The sequence below is a fragment of the Chrysoperla carnea genome, chromosome 2, assembly GCF_905475395.1.
Source record: "Chrysoperla carnea chromosome 2, inChrCarn1.1, whole genome shotgun sequence".
In the NCBI taxonomy this organism is placed as follows: domain Eukaryota; kingdom Metazoa; phylum Arthropoda; class Insecta; order Neuroptera; family Chrysopidae; genus Chrysoperla; species Chrysoperla carnea.
In genome coordinates, this window is record NC_058338.1 from 40,029,790 (window position 1) to 40,051,381 (window position 21,592).

The 21,592-nt window shown below is 27.7% G+C and overlaps 1 protein-coding gene across 2 annotated transcripts; it reads right to left on the reverse strand.

The window, feature by feature from the left end:
• Positions 1-6,679: 6,679 nt before the first annotated feature.
• On the reverse strand, positions 6,680-17,399 carry LOC123291460 (B-box type zinc finger protein ncl-1). 2 transcript variants are annotated; one of them, XM_044871760.1, is made up of 8 exons: positions 17,306-17,399; positions 16,639-16,965; positions 15,560-15,704; positions 12,495-13,815; positions 9,097-9,290; positions 8,680-9,037; positions 8,077-8,309; positions 6,680-7,004 (listed from the first exon to the last, which is right to left on the reverse strand). In XM_044871760.1, the coding sequence occupies exons 2-8, from the start codon at positions 16,776-16,778 to the stop codon at positions 6,900-6,902; spliced, it is 2,496 nt and encodes an 831-aa protein (XP_044727695.1). In that variant the 5' UTR covers positions 16,779-16,965; positions 17,306-17,399; the 3' UTR covers positions 6,680-6,899. The 2 variants fall into 2 exon arrangements, with proteins under 2 accessions (XP_044727695.1, XP_044727694.1); XM_044871759.1 differs by having other exon boundaries at positions 9,097-9,470.
• Positions 17,400-21,592: the final 4,193 nt, after the last annotated feature.

Here is a 21,592-nt window from a genome sequence, read left to right on the forward strand (position 1 = left end):
GTTTTGCAAATTGTTGTTTTTTATATTAAAATTTTTATTTTTTATTTTTGGATGGAATGATAAATACACATACAAATATTTAATTTTGTTTTAAATCTCTAAGTAAATATACACTCAGAGATTTGCTGTGGCAATACTGACGACGTGACACTCGACACTTATTGCTAATGAATTGAAAATATCAATCAGTTCTGCCAACTAAATATCGTTTCTATTTATTTTGATTCAACAATAACGACCTACTAAAAAGGTGATTTAATTTTACTTTTGTATATCGACAACATTCCAAAGTTTTTCTTCCTATATTCGTTGGCATGAATACCTATCTACACTCGCGTTTTATTTAAGTTGGTACTTAGTTTTATACTTGAAAGATTTTTTTTTTAAAAGTGAGCGCACGGGTACAATTCATGATAAAAGACTGGAATGCTATTAATATATCATCCATCTATACGTTGATAATATTTCCTATATGAAAACAATTACCGTAATTGGAATTGCATTCATCGATTATCTAGCTCTACTGACAACCTAACGTTTTCAGTTATTTCAGTACGTACTTCAAGAATCTACTTTTTCCATACGTTTGAGATGAAATCGAATAGAAAGCAATTTGGACACGCGAACAAATCATCCTGAGTAAAGATCAGGGTTCCTTCTGATGGTTTTCATTGATATTGAAAATTAAAAATAAATGAAAAATCGATTTAAATTACTGAATTCCTGATTTTTTTCGCTTATTTTACTTTGCTCAAAGCGAACAGAGTTAATTCTTTGTTTGGAGAAACTGTTGGGCATGTCAAAACTCGAGTAAAAATGAAATTAAGACAGTATGATTTTGGTTGCGTTTCTATACAAATTGCTTTCTATTTGGTAGAGCCATTGAATAATTTTTTATTTGTTATTTATGCAAATTTTCAATTTTCCTTTTCATAATAATGAACTTAATAAAATACAATCTTATTTCTTACTGTGTTCGTTTTTCTTCGTTATTAATGAAAGCAGTTCATACTTATACGAGATATTTTTGTATATAATTAAAGTGCTAAAAATATGTAATTAGTTTCTTATTGACTTAGAATTGAGACAAAATTTCGAATGTTTCTCGATTGCGCATAAGACTAGATTATACATTAAAAATTTGCATATTGTATTTGAAATTAAAATAAGGTCATCATTGTTGATTGAGAAATATTCTTGGAAATTGATTTAAAAAAATGTTTTCAACACACGATAAAACAATAAATGGCAATATTTGAAACTGATTGAGAAATATATGGAATACAATATTTTTAATATATATAACATCTAACGATTTTGTACACATACTAAGACTTGTGATTGTAAAATCATCAAAAAATCTATCACATTAAATACCATTATATTTTTAAATAACTTGTTAAGTTTTTAATTTTTGTTTTTGTTAAAATAATCTATTAGTGTTTTTTTAACTTTTTTTAATTTTATTTTTGTTTGTTAAATATTTTTGAGAACTTATCTCGAGCCACTAAACAGCGTGCGAGCGAATGGCAAATATACAGAATATATAATTGGAGTCATCCACATAACAACTAATATATATAATTGTGGATTCTTTAAATAGGGGCGCTGGCGTGTGTATCGGTGGTGTGAGAGAAGTTCATCATCAAAAAAGTGATATATAATAAATTTAGAGGGATGTCATAGAATTTAGTTATAAGGCAATATTCTTTTAATTGTTAAAATTTAGTATCTTCGACTCAAAACAAATAAAAAAGTTAACTTCCATCCTAACAGTTAAGGAAATATTGTTAACTGAATTGTGTGACAACCCTGTGCTTTTTTTATTGTTGTATTTTTATTTATTTAATTTTTTTTTTTAGTTTAAAAATTGTATAATTTCAAAAAAAGTGAGCAGATACTTTTTGAAAAATGATGTTTTACTTTTTGTTTTATTTTAGTATCACTCATGGGATATCAAAAAATATAATTATTATGTTGTGTATATATATATACAAATAAATATTTGGTTAAAATAAATAAAAATGTTTTTTTTTTTAAAACTACTATTAAATCATTGAGATTTTCATCACATCACATAAAATTTTGACTTGAAATGATTAAATTTTTTTTAAATTTTCATTTGTCTACCATTTGTACATATTTTTTTAAATGATGTTCGATTAAAATATTGCTTGGAATACTTTGTAAATTGACTAGTAGTTACAACATTCATAATGTATTAATGGTAACCTAAGAAAAGGCTGTCTGAAAGAAGATATTTCCATTCTGGATTTAGATTTAGATTGACAAAATTTTGGATGCGTCAAATTGTGGGCGATATAATTTAAATAACATGTAAAATAATATTTTTTGAAGGGGACAAACTTCTGCAAAAAGTTTGTTCAAAATAAATAGGAAAACTTTCACTCTTCAATATGAGTACCGTGTTGTTACAGTCGAAGAAAAACAACAGGACTCCAGTTGCGATGTTAAGTAATTTTTAATATTTATTTTCGCTTTTCATGAAGGGCATAAAGATTCAATGGAAATTAACAAAAATGGTTATTTTATAATCTTTATAATTAACATTAAATAAAATACTGAAAGCAAAAACAATTTTTGGTTCTTTCCTTTATTTCTGTCTCATTCAAATTTTTCAAAGATAATTATCGAACATAATTATCTTAATGAGATGGCTATACGTAGATGATTTAAATGAAAAAGATAAATCAAATTTGTAAGTTATTAAAAATATACTTCATTCTGCCTGGTCTGTGCTTCATCCTAATTTAACAATCTATATTTTGAGACACATGGTCGACATATACTCTATTTTGATGGAAATTAATCTAATAGACAGCCAATTCCTAGACTATAATCTAGAAGCATTTTAGAAAATATGGTGCATCCAAGAAAATTTGCTCCAATGCACCTTACAATTATGTCGAATTTTAACGTTATTAATACTTTACAATTTGTTATAAACGTATTTGAAGCTATTATGTGTAGAAATTGTGTTCATTTTGTATATAAAGAAGCTCATTGCTCTCAAAGCTTTAATAAATTGCAATTACCTATATTTTAGATTTGGTGCAAGTAATTTCAATCAAGAACAGTTTTATACAATTTGGGAAGAAATTTTATCTACCATAACAAATTTGGTTGCAAGTATTCAAACAATATTTACCAAGAAATTGTATATGTAAACCCTTTGCAATTGCACACGAATTAATTGTCATAAATATTTTTCTTAAAAAAAATAGGAATGAATAATAAATGACTGAAATAATAAATGCATACATACAAAATAATTAACAAAAAAACAATAAAAAATAAAGATTTTAAATATACAATTCATCAATTTTAACGACTAAGTTCGTAATTAGCGAAAAGTGTAAAAATTTATGATTATAAAAAAAGCATTCACAAAATACAATTTAAAAAAAAAGATCCATATCGTTACCAAATATACAAATGGTAGCAAAAAAATATTTTTGATTTTTTTTTAAATATTTTTTTTTTTTTTTTAATATTATTTTTTATTTAATACATATATTTTAATAAATGCGTGCATTTTTTAAATAAACGTTTCAATATAGAATCGTATTCAAAAAATACACTTAATAACAACGAGAGGCTAAGGTCACAACTTATCCTGAAGATACTATTATCACAGGCATGGTTTATCGAATGGTTTTTTTACTATATTCATCCATCGAAAAATGTATAAGAAGTGAAAACACAATAACACACTAAACTAAATTTTTTTTATTACTAATAATTTCGTTTATATTCTTGCTCAAACGATTGTTTAATTTTTTGATATATTTAATAAATATGGCTATTTTTATTTTATGTACAATTATTTGGGTAATTCGAAATGGAAATACTTTTTTCCAAGTTTGTACAAAATTAGTTCTAACTTAATAATAATAATAATAATTAGAAGCTTCAATTTTGGAAAAAGTTTTCAGAGAAATTAAACTATAAATTTTTAAATAACTGACTCTGAATCCCGCTAAAATGATAGTTTAGTACAGGATGGGATATATGAGAACTTTACTAATTTTGAATTCCATTTAAGGCGTAAAAGCATTAATCCATTCACACTGCCGAATTTGAACGGATTGTAGCATATCAGTTGCAGTATTATTAACAAGAAAACAATAATTCGAGGTATCATTTTGACTTGTAAATGTGGTTACAGAAAAGCCTTTTAGCACAAAGTTTAATATCGTATTGATTCCAAAAATTGTGGTCGATACTTCAGTACTGGATTCAAATACATTTTATGTGGTTTCAGTTGATCGAATTAATAAGAAAACTTCATGATTAGACTAGAATGATGAATGGTGGAGAAATTATTTTGAGATCTTAACACGATTATTACGAATATAGGTTTTTTTTATTTAAAAAAAAAATGTTCAAGTTCTTATACCTCACCCTCTAAATGTTAATGTTTACTGTTAATGTAAATGTTACTGGCGATATACTACAAAATATGGGAAACTTTCAGAATGAAAAGTTCATTATTTATTGCGAAACGAAAAAAATTTTGCATTTTAATGTTATCAATTACGAAACTCATAAAATCAATAAGAAATACCAAAATTTAAAGTCCTTTTTTAAATTCAATAGCAATTTCATTAAAATCGTGATTCTTAAATCATTTCGGAAAATGGTTTTCTTAAAAATAAATACATATTTGTTAAATATTTTTAGTTTTAAGCTCGCTAACTATACCCGTGAATTTTAACAATTATAAAAAATTAGGCCTGGTTTAAATCCAATTAAAATTGTACATAAAATAATTGATATAAATACTTTTAAAAAAATATAGCATACATAAAAATGAATATTTAAGTATTGCTCAAAATTTCACAGATAAATTCTATAAAATATTGATTTGTCTCAACAATGAGGGATGATTTAATTCGACTAATGAATTTTTTAAAATTTGATTTTGAAAAATTTGAACAAGAATTGGATGATTTGGCGCAATTACAGTGTGTAAATTGTGATTGAATCTTAGGCGAGGGAGAAGGGTTATATTATTTGAACTTAGTATTTATATATTAATATAGATGGCACTAATGATGCGCACACTTACAAAGCTTTATAAAAACAAAGCTTGCAAACTTGGTTTTTAAGTGTGCCAAATTGTTCTTTTTTTATACATGAAGACTATGAAAAAATATTTTGATTAGTCCGAATTTTCGTCGGCCCATATTTAGCATGAGAAGATGAAATATTTTTTAAAGTAAACCAACCTGAGTAAAAATAAAGAATGGTCAAAATTTGTAGACAGATTAAATAATTTAAGAATTTTCAATATGAAAAATTTGATTGGATTTTAATTAAAATTTCAACAACAAAAAATCACAAAAATTCCAATATCACTGATGTATCTCAACTGTTTGCATGTCTTGTTCAAAAAAATATACGCCAAACAGTCGATAATCTCGATAACATTTTATTTGAATTAAATTTAGAAACGAATTATTGTAAAAGATTCAAATAAAAATATCAAGTGAATGGAATTATATTTAAAAAGAGCAAAAAATTTAAAACAATTTTGTACATGCAATTTCTTGACCATCCTATATTACAAAAATTTATACACACATTCACACTTATACACGTTTTTTTTTAGAATTATTAACATTTAAATTGAAGCACACATTTTAAAATTTCGCTAAATAAATTTCTTAAAGTTTTTCAACCATTTACTAACTATTTTTAAATAATTTAAATGTTCTATTGGGGTAAATAATTTGATTTTCAAATTTCGTGCCAAAATTATTTACAACTCAGATGATAAAAACGAGATGAGTTTCAAATTGGCACTTAATCAAAAAAAAGTACTGATTAAAAATCTAATTGACGCCTATTACAAAAAACAAAAAGAATACAAATATCAGCTCATGCTATAGGAACCATATTACACGCCTTTTAGCTGCTACCAATTTTTGCTTTAACAAAAATTCATCAACTTAAAAATTACTTCGTTAATATTTATAATATTTAAATACAATTATGCTTTGGATAAACTGGTTTTTTTTTTCACTAAACTATAATCGCGAAAAATTTATCTAAAAAACTCTAAAAATACATTAACTTTTAAAATTCTATCAGTGCAAGTAAAATTAATTCAGTGTGATTGTACGCGAACTATAGTAGCATGTACATGAAATTGATTTATTAATCACTGGTATATCAGTCTGAGTTTATTTTAAAATGACTAAAAAACATTTGCAGTTTATCATTGATAGTGCGTTGAACGAATAAAAACAATTAATTTAAAATTCGAAACACATGCGATTCTCACTTATTGTCGTTTTTATTTTTTTGTTTGAGCAAACATTTCGAAAAAAATCACAATCTAGAATAATCGAGAACTAAAGTTACTGGTTAAAATTTGTGGAGTATTTAAACTTATTTGTATTTTACTATGCGATTATTCGAAACGGTAATTTAATTTCACTAATATCGAAAACAATTTACGAGAAAACAATTACGTGAAAGAGAAATTTAACGAAAAAAAAGTGAAAACCCCTCGAATTAAGCATTATTTTCATTTAAATTTTAAAAACAATAATTTCATGTACAACGAAAAGTTACGTACAAAAAACACACTGATTTGATAATCAAAAATTTGTATAAAAAAATCTTTTAAAAAAATGAGTTATTTGCGTTCATAGAGATCATTAACAGACACGCGCAGCTTTTAATTAAAACTGAAATATTCTAAGCATAGAATTTAATACGTATGAGGCCAACGGATGTCCTTGTGTGTTAATGCGGCTGAAGCGGAATACCTGGAGACTGCATTGTTTGACTTGAAGTGTGTTGTGAACACTCAACAAGCTGAGATGTTTTCATTCGCTTCCTTTCCACTTTCGACTGCCGTATATAACTTACATTATGTACAAAGTGTTCAAGACAAGTACATGATGATTATTCTTAGCTAATGTCACCACGTACCCTTCAGATGTTATTTTTAAACCACAACAACGAGATACCTAAAATACAAATACAATTAAAAAATGTAGCTAAAATTCACAAAATTAAAAAAAAATCCTTTGTTAAAAAGTCAGCTGTTGGAGGTAAAAATTAAATTATTTTAATGAAGCACTGAGAAATAAACCATTTGAAAATTATTAACATAGATTACGAAAAGTTGAAAATCAGCTTTAAATATTATTAACAAAATAATAACAGTAAGCCATGTAGAATAAGGTACCCCAGCTCGCTGATATTCCCATCTATTCTTGCGCCCTCGCGGGTAAACATTACTGTTTACGAAAAAATGTTTCAAACAAAAATTTTTGATTTTTTTATAAGGATTATTTTTTACATTTTAACTTTTGTTCTGTCTCTAACGGTTTACAAGATGGGTCCTACAGACCCAAAACCTAAATGACCTATGCTACTATTTACGAATTAAACCTTTTACGTCCTGAGCAACGCTATAAAAGTTTCAGCTTGATATCTCTTTTCGTTTTTGATTTATCGTATTTACAAACAGATAGGACATTTGAGCGTAAATGGCTGGGCGGTCTAAGGCGTTACTTTGATCGTTTGACTACTTAGAGTTAGGTTGCGGATTCGAATCCAGCGGCAGTGTGAACACTTATTATTAATTGGGGAGATAAAATTGATCACATTGTCGTCGCTTGGATAAGAACTAAGTAACTGATTTCAGCTACGTCATAAATGTAATTGTAAAATATGGATGTAGTTAAATAAATAAATATTAACAAATAATAATGTTGGTGGCCTCTGTTATAGGCGTATGTCAGAAAAACGAAGATTAAAAACCCCATTATTATTAAACAGATAGGACAGACGAACAATCGGAAATGGGCTAATTAGGCGATTTTATGAAAATCTATACCAAAATTTTGTTCGTAGCATCAATATTTTTAAGCGCTGCAAGCTTGGGACTAAACTTAGTATATCTTGATATATTTCATATATACAAGGTATAAAAATTATAAACTTCAAAATAAATATATAAAATTATGATGTTTTTAAAAATGTAGGGTTTTTAAATAATTTAAATATTTAACTGAAAAAATTATAAATCTTTACCTTAACGTATGGGCATTCAAATTCGGTAATAAGATTTCCTTCTCGTGAGAACACAGCTACATGGAACCGATTACCATGCGAATCTCCAATTAACACATCGCCCGCATCAGAAATGTCAATGCCATTTGGAAAATTAGTGATATTCTCACATCCAATACGACGTAAATACTGCCCTTCTTCGCTAAATACAACTACATTATGGCCCTTAAAGTCACAAACATAAAAATCTGACCCTGAAATTGAATTGAGATAAAAAATTAATCTTTCGTTAAAAAACAATAAAAACATACACGATATATATATGGGTAGTTCTTTTAGAAATTTTATTTAATATTGGTTAAATGTTTAGAATCAGAAAATTTGATTCTAACTAGCTAGTGAACTTTGGATCCCACCACCGAGACACAATTCTAATTGGAAAATGCATTTTCAAAAATTCAAGTTTCGATTAGCGCTGTGTTCAGATGCATCTTGTAGGTTTTGCCTTTAGAATTTTTACATTCCAAAAGTTCACTGAAACTTGGTCTATGAAACAGCTTGATAATGTTTGAAAACAATGTATTTTGTACGTGGTCTATTTTGAAGTAAATTAAGAATATTTACCGTGAACAGCAATATCAGAAGGCTCCCTCATAAAGTCACTGCAGTCAAACCAGCGCAAGAGATCGCCTGTTTCAGATATCACAAACACTGTTGGTGATACACTATCTACGGCAACGATATGTCCTTGAGGTGTAACAGCAAGTCCTGCCACAATATCAATATATCTGATTGCTATTTTTTTAATAAAATGACCATTTTTAGTAAATATTTGCATGCGTGATCGTTCATTTCCACGATCACAAACAACGAATTTCCCAGTCGTTCTCATCACAGCCACTTTTCTAGGATACCATAATTGGCCTTCCTCTTTACCAGGTATTCCAAATTGAAATTTATAGGTACCAGTTTTTTCAAAAATCTAACGGAAATAAAGCTTTATTAAAATTTTAACTCTTCCAGTTTTGTACAATTCCTTACTTGAACTCGATGATTATTAGTGTCAGCAACAACAATGTCTTCATCAGTACCCAAACAAAAGCCGTGGGGTGAATTGAATTGACCTTTACTTGGTCCAAGTTGACCAAACTTGCAACGTATCTGCATTGGTGCTAATTTGATGGATCGCGGAGGATGTGTAAAACTGGATACAGGGTTATTGACGTTTGAACCACCTATAACAACGGGAAGGTTGTCGGATGACGATAACATATCGTCAGGTGTAGTAATTATAGGCGAGGTCGATGTGGACAGCGAACCGAAACCACCCAAAATTGGATTACCGATATTACACGACGGCGATAGTCCACTCCGACCTATTATCAGCTGCCCATTTCCGCCTCCTCCGTTCAAATCTACATTGATCATATTAGAGCATTTTTGTATTGATTTTTTTTACAATCTTTCTGATTTACAAATTTGTGGAGGCATTATGCTGCAACAGGTTATTAATTCACTCAGATAGGAATGTATAAATTTCGATTATGAATTGCTAAATACTAAACAAAAAAGCATATACTTAAGATACTAAGATGATTCGGGGAATATAACACGATATTTAAACATACAATCTTGATTTTTTTGATGACTTAAATAAGAGGAACAGAACTTTTAAAATAATATTATCCATTTTAAATTAATGTTTTTTCACATGCATTCCAGCCAAACTATTTATAGCAAAGGAATCATTAAATAAGAATTCAACTCAGAAAACTAAATTCAACTCAAATCAGAAAGTTGGCCAATTGTAATCTTAATCTGATGACGTTCATTAGAATTCGTGAAGAGGTATAATTGACTTGAAAATTTTGTATAGTAAAATAATTTAAAAACGATTTATTTAATTTGAATTGACGAATAAATTCAAATTTGAGATAAACTTTAATCAAAATCTCTAGGTCAAGAAAGAAAATACAATATTAAAACACGAAACAATGCACTCAGTTTGTTCAATTAGTTATAAAATATAGTTTTTTGAACAAATACTATCAAGTCAAAATGAACAGAAAGTGGCAAAAATCAATGCAAACTTGAATGATCTGATTTAAAGGATTTTCTGTAGGTGTAATGTTGTAATAACTTGCAATTTATACTAATTTGTATGCTTACATGTACACACATGAACGTACAAAAACAGGTTAAATTCTCCCACAAACCAACTGGATAGAGAAATATACCTATATTCGGCGTTTGCTACAGTCAGAACAGAGGTAGTTTTCGCAGTAGTTTCAGTTATGTATAAGAAATACTTCCGACAAATATTAATTAGTGGTAGAAAAATACCTATAGAAACCGTGCTTCGTAGTAATCAAGAAGCAAAAACTTATGGTCAGGATTAGCTGATATAAAAGAAATCAGCGCATATATTTAACATTTATTTTTTACATTAAAGAAAAGATAAATTTTCGTTATTTGAGATACTGAATGTCTGGGGAATGAGTCGTCGCGTCGTCTAATTAGCCTAATTCATCAGTTAACCACCACCAATTAATATATGTGTAACCGTAAGTGATTCGAACTAAAACATGGTTTAATTTTGAAGTACACTTTTCATAATCTGCAGAAAATTTCAAGTTTAGACCAAAATATCTGGAAAACTGTGGAGGCTTCTGTTCAATGAGACTTCTTTTCAAAAAACAACATACAAAATTTTCAACCCATTTAACCATGAACACTTTACCATAAAAAGTTCCCATGTGCACTTTAACTGCTCTTAATAGCTACTTTCTCCATAAATATTTTGGAAAAATTAATCTAGAACAAGAACTTTTTATAATTTTGAAAAGCTGCACTACAATAGATATTTTCAGTGATCAGATAGTATTTTTGCGGAAATAATCTTGATATATTCCCCTTAAAATGAACTTGAATCAAATGAAAATCATACCTGAGTGAATTAATTATAACACGACTTGGTTACACGATTATTAAAATTATAGACCAAAGTCACGGGTGTATTATTTATTACTAATTTTTCCCAAATGTTATGTAAAAATGGATATTAGTTACATGAGTACAAAAATACGAATGGTAAACTAAAATGAATTGAAATTACAATGATATTAAATAAAAAAATAAAACAGGTTTTAATAAAAGCACAGTTTAATTATAAAAAACATGGGATTCAAAATTTTCTAGGATAAGTCGTCACTTTTTAAATTAAAGCAAGTTTTAAAATACAATCAATTATTAGACCGGGAGGCACTGATACAAATTTAAAGTGATTCGTTACAAAGTATGTAAAAGCAGTACTTAGTAGGTTTATTTATAAAATTATTAAAAAAAATAAAATAAACACAAATCGCTATGGTCATCGGTTTCCTTTCAATAATAATTTCGACCCATTAAGAGTAATCTTAACAAATGGCATTGCTTTAATCTAGATTCAATAATAAAAATAAATGAATTATGATCCGACTCTCACAGAAAACTCTAGCTTGAAAAAGAGTCATTAACTGCAATATACAATAAGACCCACATAAAATTTTTAGAAATTTCATCAAACAACAGTTTTGGCCTACTCCAAAAATTACTCACATGCTTCGAGACATAGCGATTTAGTTTAAGAAATAAGTATAAATAAATAATGAAAGTTATTAAAAAACGGCGTACAGATTTTAATCGTCATCGACTTATAGCGAATTTTTCAAAGGCCAAAAAAATCCGCAAATCTGAACTACATAAACTGAATTTATTTTGTTTGCCTCTTAGTCGAAAATTATCCAAAGAAATTTGAACAATTTGTATCGGCATACGAATAACAAGCATAATCCTTTTTCGGGCTAGAAGTTATCCTATTGAAGAAAAAAAAATATGGCTTTATTTTACTTCATCTAGACTGGGATCAGTAACATAGACCAAAATCGAAAGTGGTTTTGTAGCATGCTTGCGTTTTTTTATTAATGTAATATGCTGAATATATAAAATGATAACGAACTCGATAATGCTAAGCAGCATACTGACTATAGAGCTTTTCATTTAAAAAATGATTCTTTTTTGTTTGAGACAGTGATTAATCAAGTAAAAACATATCATATATCTTCTATCCTTGTCAAAGAGCGCTGTTTGATAAAGGTGGTAAAATAGATTATATTTAGTTTAATAGTTTAATTTGTTAAGAAATCTAAAAGTGACGACTCCCTGTTAATTTGCCAATGGATTGAAAACAAGGGTCGTGGGAGTAATTTTTTGGAAAAAAGTATTATAAACAAAAAAGCAAAACCACATAATTTTTTAAAAAAACATCAAAATATATATTCAGGAACTTAAAAATGATATTTACAAACTTAGCTAATTAGTAAAAAAAAATTTTGTGTGCAAAAAAAATTAATTCCACCAGTGACCATTGTCATATAAATTATCATATACACTAAAATTACCTGTATTGCTATTCAAGCCAAGTTTGGCAAGTGCTTGTAAATTATTCAACGCATTATTTGCCGAACTGAGATCACCGGTAAACAAATCAGCTAAAGTGAATGAGGGCGTTGGACTTGGCGCAGCACTAGTTTCACGTTCCGCTAAACTTGCTAACTGCTGTAAATTATACTCTGCCATACTTGTAAATCCATATGGTGTTTGTGGTACAGGTGCCATTGGTGGACTATCTGGACTTAAAACAGGTTGTGCCAAAAAACCACCAGTGTGTATTTCACCATCAAAAGATGATTGCATCGATGTTGGCAATGATATTGGACTACTATTTGTTAATGAATTTGTACATCCATTTGTTAAATTAATATTCGCAGTTCCGTTCATGATAGGTAATAATGGCACATTAGATGGAGAATTTGAATCTTTTGAGCTTGCCGCATCAATTGGATTCATTTCTGTACGAAACTTTCCAAATATTTTTCTTAATGTATGCTTAAAGTTTGCGAAATCAGTCTCGAATTCAATTGAGTATGTTTGTTCGGGTTTTGATGTATTATTTATTAAATTCATCAGTTGTGTTCCAACAATCTTCTTTAAACACATGATTTCAACAGTGTTACCTTTCTCGAGTAAACGACTGGTGAATTTGCAAGCATCATCGACAAGACTAATATCTTTACCAACACGCTCTGTTAAATCCATTAATTTCAATTCCCTTTCATGATGGAGTTCGTTTAACTCATTCAGAGCATCATCTCGACACTTTTCTAGTACAGCTTTATAACTTTGATATGATTCATTGATTAAATCTTTGGCAGCGGAACGCTGATGTGCGAGCTCATTTAAACTAATATCTAATTCAGCGGAAGCGTTTGTTAGTACGCTAGCCTTGGCACGACCTTCAGCCAATAACGTTTCTAATTCTTGTTTTACACGTTGTTCAGCATCAATGACCGCTTCACATTGATGACCCATATGATCTAGTTTTGCACATTCGGCGCATATTGCAATTTGACAAGTTGCACAATAGAATAACAGAGATTCGCTGGGATGTAAGGTACATGGTATTGGTTTATGTATACAGATTTTTTCACCCTTTTGTTTAATTTCGTCTAAAGGAAGAACTCTATGACATTCAAAACAACGCATATACTGATGAGCTGAATTACAGTTCGAACATAATAGATTGTGACATGTACAACATCGTGACACCGCAAGCTCTTTTGATGAACAACTAGTGCAGCTCAAATTTGGTAAACCAGTCACATCAATTATATTCGTTGAGATCAAATCCAATGGCAATGAAGCCACCTTACGACTGCCAACCTGTTTTAATGAACAAAAATATTCAAACTTATTCATTCATTTATTTAAACTCATTCACTTTCAATGGACTCCACACTTATCTTTAGGAAATTGAATTATGGTCAAATCTACCCATACTGCAGAATTTTAAAATTTGACATCCTGATCAAAATTTTCAATGGTCACAATGCTCTAACTACAAACCATTTTGAGTTATGGACGTTAGAATGTCAATAGTCCCTGTATGAAGATATTTATTAGTGTTTCAAAAGAATACAATGAATAATTTTTGTGCTTTGAGAATAATAATTTAATACAACACGCAAAGCTCTATACACAGGGATTATTGGCATTCTAAGGACCATCAAAATGCATATTTAGATCATCGTGCCCAGCGAAATTTGATCTGGATTCCAAGAGCTTCAAAATCCTGCAATATAGGCAAGTTAGGCTAAGACCAAATTTTCATAAGTGCGGTCTTTATTGATTTTTCTTATCAGTATATTCAGTAAGTCGTTAGCCACCTTTAATTCTAGTTTTATTGGGTAACTTGGTTAAGTTAGGTACAGAATAATATACCAAACAAAAGTTTTTGGCTAGAACTTAACTTTCACCTGTTAGTGCAAGTTGTTTTATAAAATAAAAAAGAAATTTATTTGTTTGAAATCCTTTTTACAAATTAATCCGACACAATTTAAATTTTAAATTGTAATTTTTTTTTCCTTTGAATTTTGAGCAATACACTGATTTTTGACTAAATATTTCGAAAGAAATTTGTTAATTTTTCAGTGAACACCAATTTTGCAATTTACGTTTGTAAATATAAAAATTGAAATCTAAAAAAAATTGCAAGGACAGAGAAGACAAATTTTTACATTTATTTTTTCCTGAAACTACTTGATTTATAAAAAACGGTTATTTTTATTGCGAAAAAATAGTTATTTAGTGATAATTATTTAACAAGCTCACATCCTCCACCCATATCACATTTCGACCCGCTAAGCAATACCCCTCCCTTCTCTTGCTTATGTAACATATTTTATGAATAGACCCTAAATTACAAACGATAGATTTAAGTATTAACACCGACAGTAAAAAATTAACGTATTGTGTATGAAATAATTTTCGTTTAAAATCTGTCGATTACTACAATAATTTTTTCTAAATAATACGCTTTAAAAATAGTTTTATTCTTCTTTAAAAGACTTATCTAATCATACCAATTTTATGGACTACTAATGTAATCAAGGTTTATGAATTTGAATTCATTAACCGAGCTAACAAAGGAAAATTTTTTAAGGGTTCATTTTTATAGTTTGACAATGGAATCCATGACCTTCAGGATTTATATATTACAAACTCTGTACATATATAACAAATATTACAGATCTTTTTACTAAGTCCAAAATACAGTAGAGCTTTCAAACATTCAGTAGTTCGACACATCCATTAATCGATAATATGAATTAATCCCAGTAATTATAACATTTCAGTAATACGGCACACTTCTTGGTTTTTAATAAAGTCGGATTAATTAATTTAAGGAATCTTGAGCAACTGTTACATTCTTTAAGAAAAAAATGTCTATCACAAAAAACCCATTCAAGATTGCAATTTTACTTCTTACAGCAATTTAAATTAGCTGCTTTTGTCAAAACCTGATCCAAGAATTACACGCTTTATAGAATCTTTTTAATCACCATATTTTTCAAATTCATTCTTTTTATACAATTATTGTGAAAGAAATTGAAAATAAATGTCTTACCTTTGTCGCTTGATTGCAAATTGGACAGTTTAAAACAGCTTCTGGAGTACCAGGGTCCCCAGCTTCCCCAATGAGCTTTTTGTCAAGGCACGGCTCGCAAAAAACATGAAGGCAGGACAACACTCGGGGGTTGCATAGGGTATTTCTGCAAATCATATCAAAAAATTTCGAATCATTTATAATATCATATGAATTAAAAATTAATTTCTGAACTTTGTGGTTTTATCACAGAATCCTGAAGGTATATCGCAACGATTACGATATGCAGGGTGGTAAATTTTGATAGTTAAATTATTAAAACTTCAATGTCTAATTTTCGTTTCTCGTTTTTTTCTTACTAAGAATAAAACCCAAAAATTCCCGATTTTTAATAATAGTTTCACCTTTAAGTGTCATTTCAGCCTTTAGCCCCGGGTTTTAGGAAAATACCAAATGCTAGTTCATTTTGTTAAAATATATCCTCTTTAGGAAAAACAATTAAAATTAAAAATTAAATTTTTAGTATTTATAATTTAGCTAAATGTTTTTAAGAAATTGAATAATGCAGCCCACAGAAATGCTCATCTTAATTTGAAATGCTTGTTGGTAATAGGAATTTCTTGGAGAAAGAAGGTAATCCAACCTAAACAAGGAATAGCAATCAATTGACAAAAACTGAACTAACTCGCAACTCAGATGAAATAATTTCTTATACATAAATATACAGCTTATAAAATAAAATTTCAAATTTTAATTTTCAAACTTCTAACCATACAAAAACTAACGACTTATTTTACACTTTTCCTCAATCACTTATAGAGTATAATATGAAATCGTTTAATCGTTTAACGCACAGGTAAAGCCACGTTCCTTAATAGATATTTTTGTTATACTAAATTGACAGCTTGATTTCTAATTTTTCGGTGAAACTGAATCTCTTTACATGAATGTCATGGTTTAAAAATAATTTGAATATTTTATTAAAAAATTTATTCAAACTTTAAAGATAAAAATCTCAGGCCTTAATCTCCTAGTGAATTTTATGATCATATACCTTCATTTTCTGATCAGGAAAATTATACAATTAAACGTATACATACCCACATATTCCACAACTATCTGGATCACCTAACAAACCATCTTCCAATGGATTATCAGCGCAATTCTTTAAACTCTCACCGAACATTTCCGTACCCAAGTTTAACTTATGCAAATCTTCGTGTAATTCATTCGAGGCCATTACAGCCCAAATATATTTGAAATAACAATATCAATAAACTAAGAAATATACTTTTTTTTTTAATACTAATTATTTGTAAAACAGTTTTTAAAAAGTAAATTTCCTCGTTTCCTTATTTTAGAACAAGTTAGAGGTAGGCCTATTCAATTGAAATGTTAGGTTTGCGGCACTTGATCTAAGTAAATATCTGCAAAGAATATAAGAAAAACGAACGGATATTTTTAAAATTCTTAAACACGTACTTTTAAAACAAATTAACATTATTTAAAAAACATTTTATCTTTGGTTAAAATTAGTTACACAAAATCACAGAAAAAATATTAAAAAAATTTTTTTTATACTTGCACAGGTATCATTACTGCTTGAGAATGATAAGTGATTTTAAGGTCGTTTGATTAAATATGAAATTATTAGGTAAATACAAGTGCAAGTATAAACATGTATTAATTTACATATAAATCAATGAAATTCATAATTATAATGATTTATAAAAATTAAATATCTATCGAAAATCAAAAATAACTTACCATAGACATTGTGAATCGTGTGCTTTGCAAATGGCGCGAGCAAAGACTGTATTACAACGCCATTGCGTGAAAAAAATCAAATATTTTGTATATGTACATAAACCGCATATAACTGATATTTAAGAAAATCAATGTTTACTAAACACTGTATGAAAAATACTCTAACATAGTTGAATAATATTTAACTGAAAAATCCCCCAGTTCTTTTTCTAAACAATCTATTTTCCCGCAGTTCAAATATATATGAGCAATTCTGCCATTATGAATTTCAAAGTTTTATAATTAAGTCATTTGAATATCGATTCAAAATTTTATAAAAATGTCCATGATGATATTGATATTTTTTTTTAAATAGTTTATTAAAACACTTACCTTAATCTAATATTTTATTTAACATAAATATATGTGTTTTACACAATACATAAATAAATTATTCTTAAATTCATGAGACAAAACAACCAAAAGTTGTTACGATAAACAAGAATATCATTTGTTTTAGTAGCTAAGTAATTTTAAAATAAAAAAATTTTAATATTTATTCTCTAATACCGCGATATTTCATTTTATTTAGTCAATTAATAAAATATTAATTTTTATATTTCAAATAAAAATTAATCGATAAATTTTAAATGTAAGCGCTTCCGTTATATTACGTATTATACTCCCCTCTTTGAAACATAAATGTAGAAATAAAGGCAATGAACCAACTCGAAATTTACGGAAAAAGTTTTGTTTGGAACTTATAAAATTTATTTTAGTTAATAATTAATATGAAAGTATAAAGAATAAATAAAAGAAAATATATATGTTTTTATGATGTAGAATTACTACGTTCAGACATCTATGTCATGACATAATGCTGTTTTCTAAAGAGATATCAGTTTTCAGCGTTTTGAGTTATAGTGTTAAAAAATTTTCTGATTCTTTGTAGTAAAAAAACAAAACTTAATATGAGAACTCTATATTTAAATTTGTTGAAACGGCTCAAAAAATTGCATGTAATGAAAATTTAGGATTTAAGATTCTTTTTTAGATTTTCTTATTGCACTAATATCAGCAATTAGAGTACAAAATGCATGTTTTCCTCCTTTTTCTCTGTTTCTTCCAACATTTTTGACTCGATATATTTTATCCTGTCAGATTTTCCGCAACCGAGTGAATTGAGGGTATTAATCATAGACATATAACATATAGATAGGGGATCCTATGTATTGAAATTGGTCTGAAATTTGAATGGAATTAGAGATATATACTAGAGCCACAAAATGATTGCTAATGAACATATAGCACGCGTTAAATGGTTTTATTTAGTTTCCAGCCACTCACTCTGAGGCGCTGTTTTACGCCATAAAGATCCTCGCCTAGATCTATATGTTATGGTAATAATTCACTGCCTGTATTAAAAGCATTGACATTACATTATAACTATAAAGTCAATGATTAAAAGCCAAGAAATTTAAAAAAAGATGTTACTGGTTGGTCGCTTTTTAGCCAAATTACATCTAATATATTAAATATACTATTAAATACCTATACTAAATAAACTATTAAATACCTGTCAAGGATTAAAAAAACTTTCTTAGCATATTGTTATAATGAAACACTATCTTAAAATAATGCATTTTGTCTTTTATCCTAATAGAACTTTCTAATCTTTTTAGTTTCTAACTTTGCTTTTTCAGAATTTAACCACAAAAGCAATAAAACACAGTTTTAGCTACGTTGTAAAAACAATCATGATTTAATTTTCCTAACTACAATTACTTATTATTATTTAACTACAATTCTATTGATGTAAGAAAATTGGTTCCATAACTGCAAAAACAAAATGGTATTTCAGAAAAAAGCGCCAAATTTAAATATTTCAAACATACAGTTTTCGATAACTCTTACTTCATACAAATAAAAATTTTAAAACTGATTTTAATAAAATACAATTTCGGCTTTAGCAGGATGCCTGCCACCTGGAAGACGGAACGTATGGTACAGTATGGCATCGAAGTATTCGGAAACTCTTGTTGCTGCCACCGCTTATCCACTTAATTTAATATATACATTATGTATTTGGCAAAACCCAAATAAGCTCCAAGTTTGATACTTTTTTTTCTTGGCTTGGCCAAATTAATTTTGGAATAACTTAGTAAGGATATTTGTAATGTATAGATTAATCAAATTTACTGTAATTAATGGAAAAATCTAACGTTCTCTAAGTTTCTAATCTTTATTTCCAAACCGGAAATTGATGTAGCCTGATAATGAAAAGATAATTTGAAGAAAAAAAATTCATCTATTACAAATTGAAGCATTGATTGAGGGAATATAAAGGTAGGGTTAATTAAAAAATCGACCAATTATTATAAAAATTGTATTTTTAATTTATATACATAGAATGTAGTAAATAATTTTTATTATAAAAATACCTAAATAGTATAAATAAAAATTTAAGTTACTTATGTTTATTGAATGGCTTTAGAAAACTAATTGGAAGAAACTATTACTTTTTTTTATAAAATTTTACAAAAAAACAAAATGAGATTTTTCAAAGGGAAATATTACAATTATTACGCATTCTACAAAATAGTAGTACTTAGTTATTCTCTCACTACAGCCTATGTAAATTTTTTCAGTATTTTCAATATGATTAAACCTATTTTGAATAATACTTTATTTTTAAATTTTTCGCTAATATTTTTATAATTAGGTAATATGCTTTTTTTATTTTGTAATTCTTATTTTAATACAAAAAATTATATAACTGAATTCTACAACTACTTACGATCAGTGCCCTGATATATGAGAAAGCTATACAGACTAGACGAAATAGAAAACAACAGTCATCGGCAAAAATTTGTAAATTTTTTGTACTATATTCGTTTAGTCTATATTGTTCCCATTTTACCACTAATGTAGAAGGGAAAATGAAATAAAAGTAAATATTTAGAATTTTCTGAAAAGTTTATTTATCCCTATGAGATACAAAACAAACATTGCTTTTTTCTATGAATTTTTCCCTAAATAACACAGAGCAAACTGTCATTAGAAAATAAATCGTTCCATTTTATGGAATTTCACAAAAAAAAAAATAAATCAGCTTTTCTCAGTGTTTTCCACATGTTTTCAAATTGAAAAATAAATTATAAAACAAAACAAACAAAAAATGACTTCAAAGAAAATTTGAATTGTATTTTAAAATAAATCTAATACATTTTTTTACATTTAAAAATAATTACATGTACCCCCGGTTTAATTAGTACAACGCTTTTTCTCTTATATTTCACAAAATTTACAAACTTCGGTAAAAAATAAAGTTTAAAATGTATTAATCGTCGTCCGTGAATATGCATTTTTCGAGTCACAAATATTAAAAAATTTTCGGAGGTACATATATTTTGTTATAATTATTTTATATTATATATATATTTATATATGAAACATGTGGCACAGGGCCGTAACAATGTTGTAATTATAAGTATTATGTGTAGCAGCTTGGAGATAGATTTGGAGACCACTGTTTTAAGTAAAGCATAATTAGTTCATTCAGTGGTACCACTGTTTTTTTTATTTAATTTTCATAGTTGTATTATTTTAGTCTATTGTTGTGCTGCATTGCGTTTGCACTTGACTGCACGCACTTCACTCTCAAAAATAATGCACTGTACATTTTACACGGTCATACAATTAATTATATGTTTAAACTATTTAATTCTTTTTTTTTAATTTAAATTTAATTAAGTTATTTTTATTTTTTTTAATGAGAAGAGTATATTTTTTATGAAATTACGAACCCTATTGTAACAATGAAAAATATTTTTTTTTAGTGTTATGCTCTGCTCTGTATTTTGAAAAAAACTAACAAGTATTTTTTGAAACAGTTTCAAAGATGCATGGATTAATAATTATAATTCATTTATTTTTTAATAAAAAGATTTTATATTTAAAAAAATAAAAAAATTAGGTTAATTTTGCTGATACGACGTATTCTGGCCAATGTAAACTAACACATCTACTGGTGAATTTAAGAAATTGTTTCACAGCCAATTATTTTTTTCAAATAGCAAAAATCGTTTAATCGCTTGATTTATTCTCATTTGATTTTTAGTATTTATTTTTTTTGAACATTGAAATATGAATTTTCTTAAAAAAACAACTAGATTCGTTTGTTTATCAAAAACAAGGACGTATCAACATGTACTTAGCTATGTTTTAAATAATTTAAAAATGAAAACATCAACTAATAAAATAGAATCCATGCAACTGAGCACTATTCAAAAGAGTTTTAAAAATTTA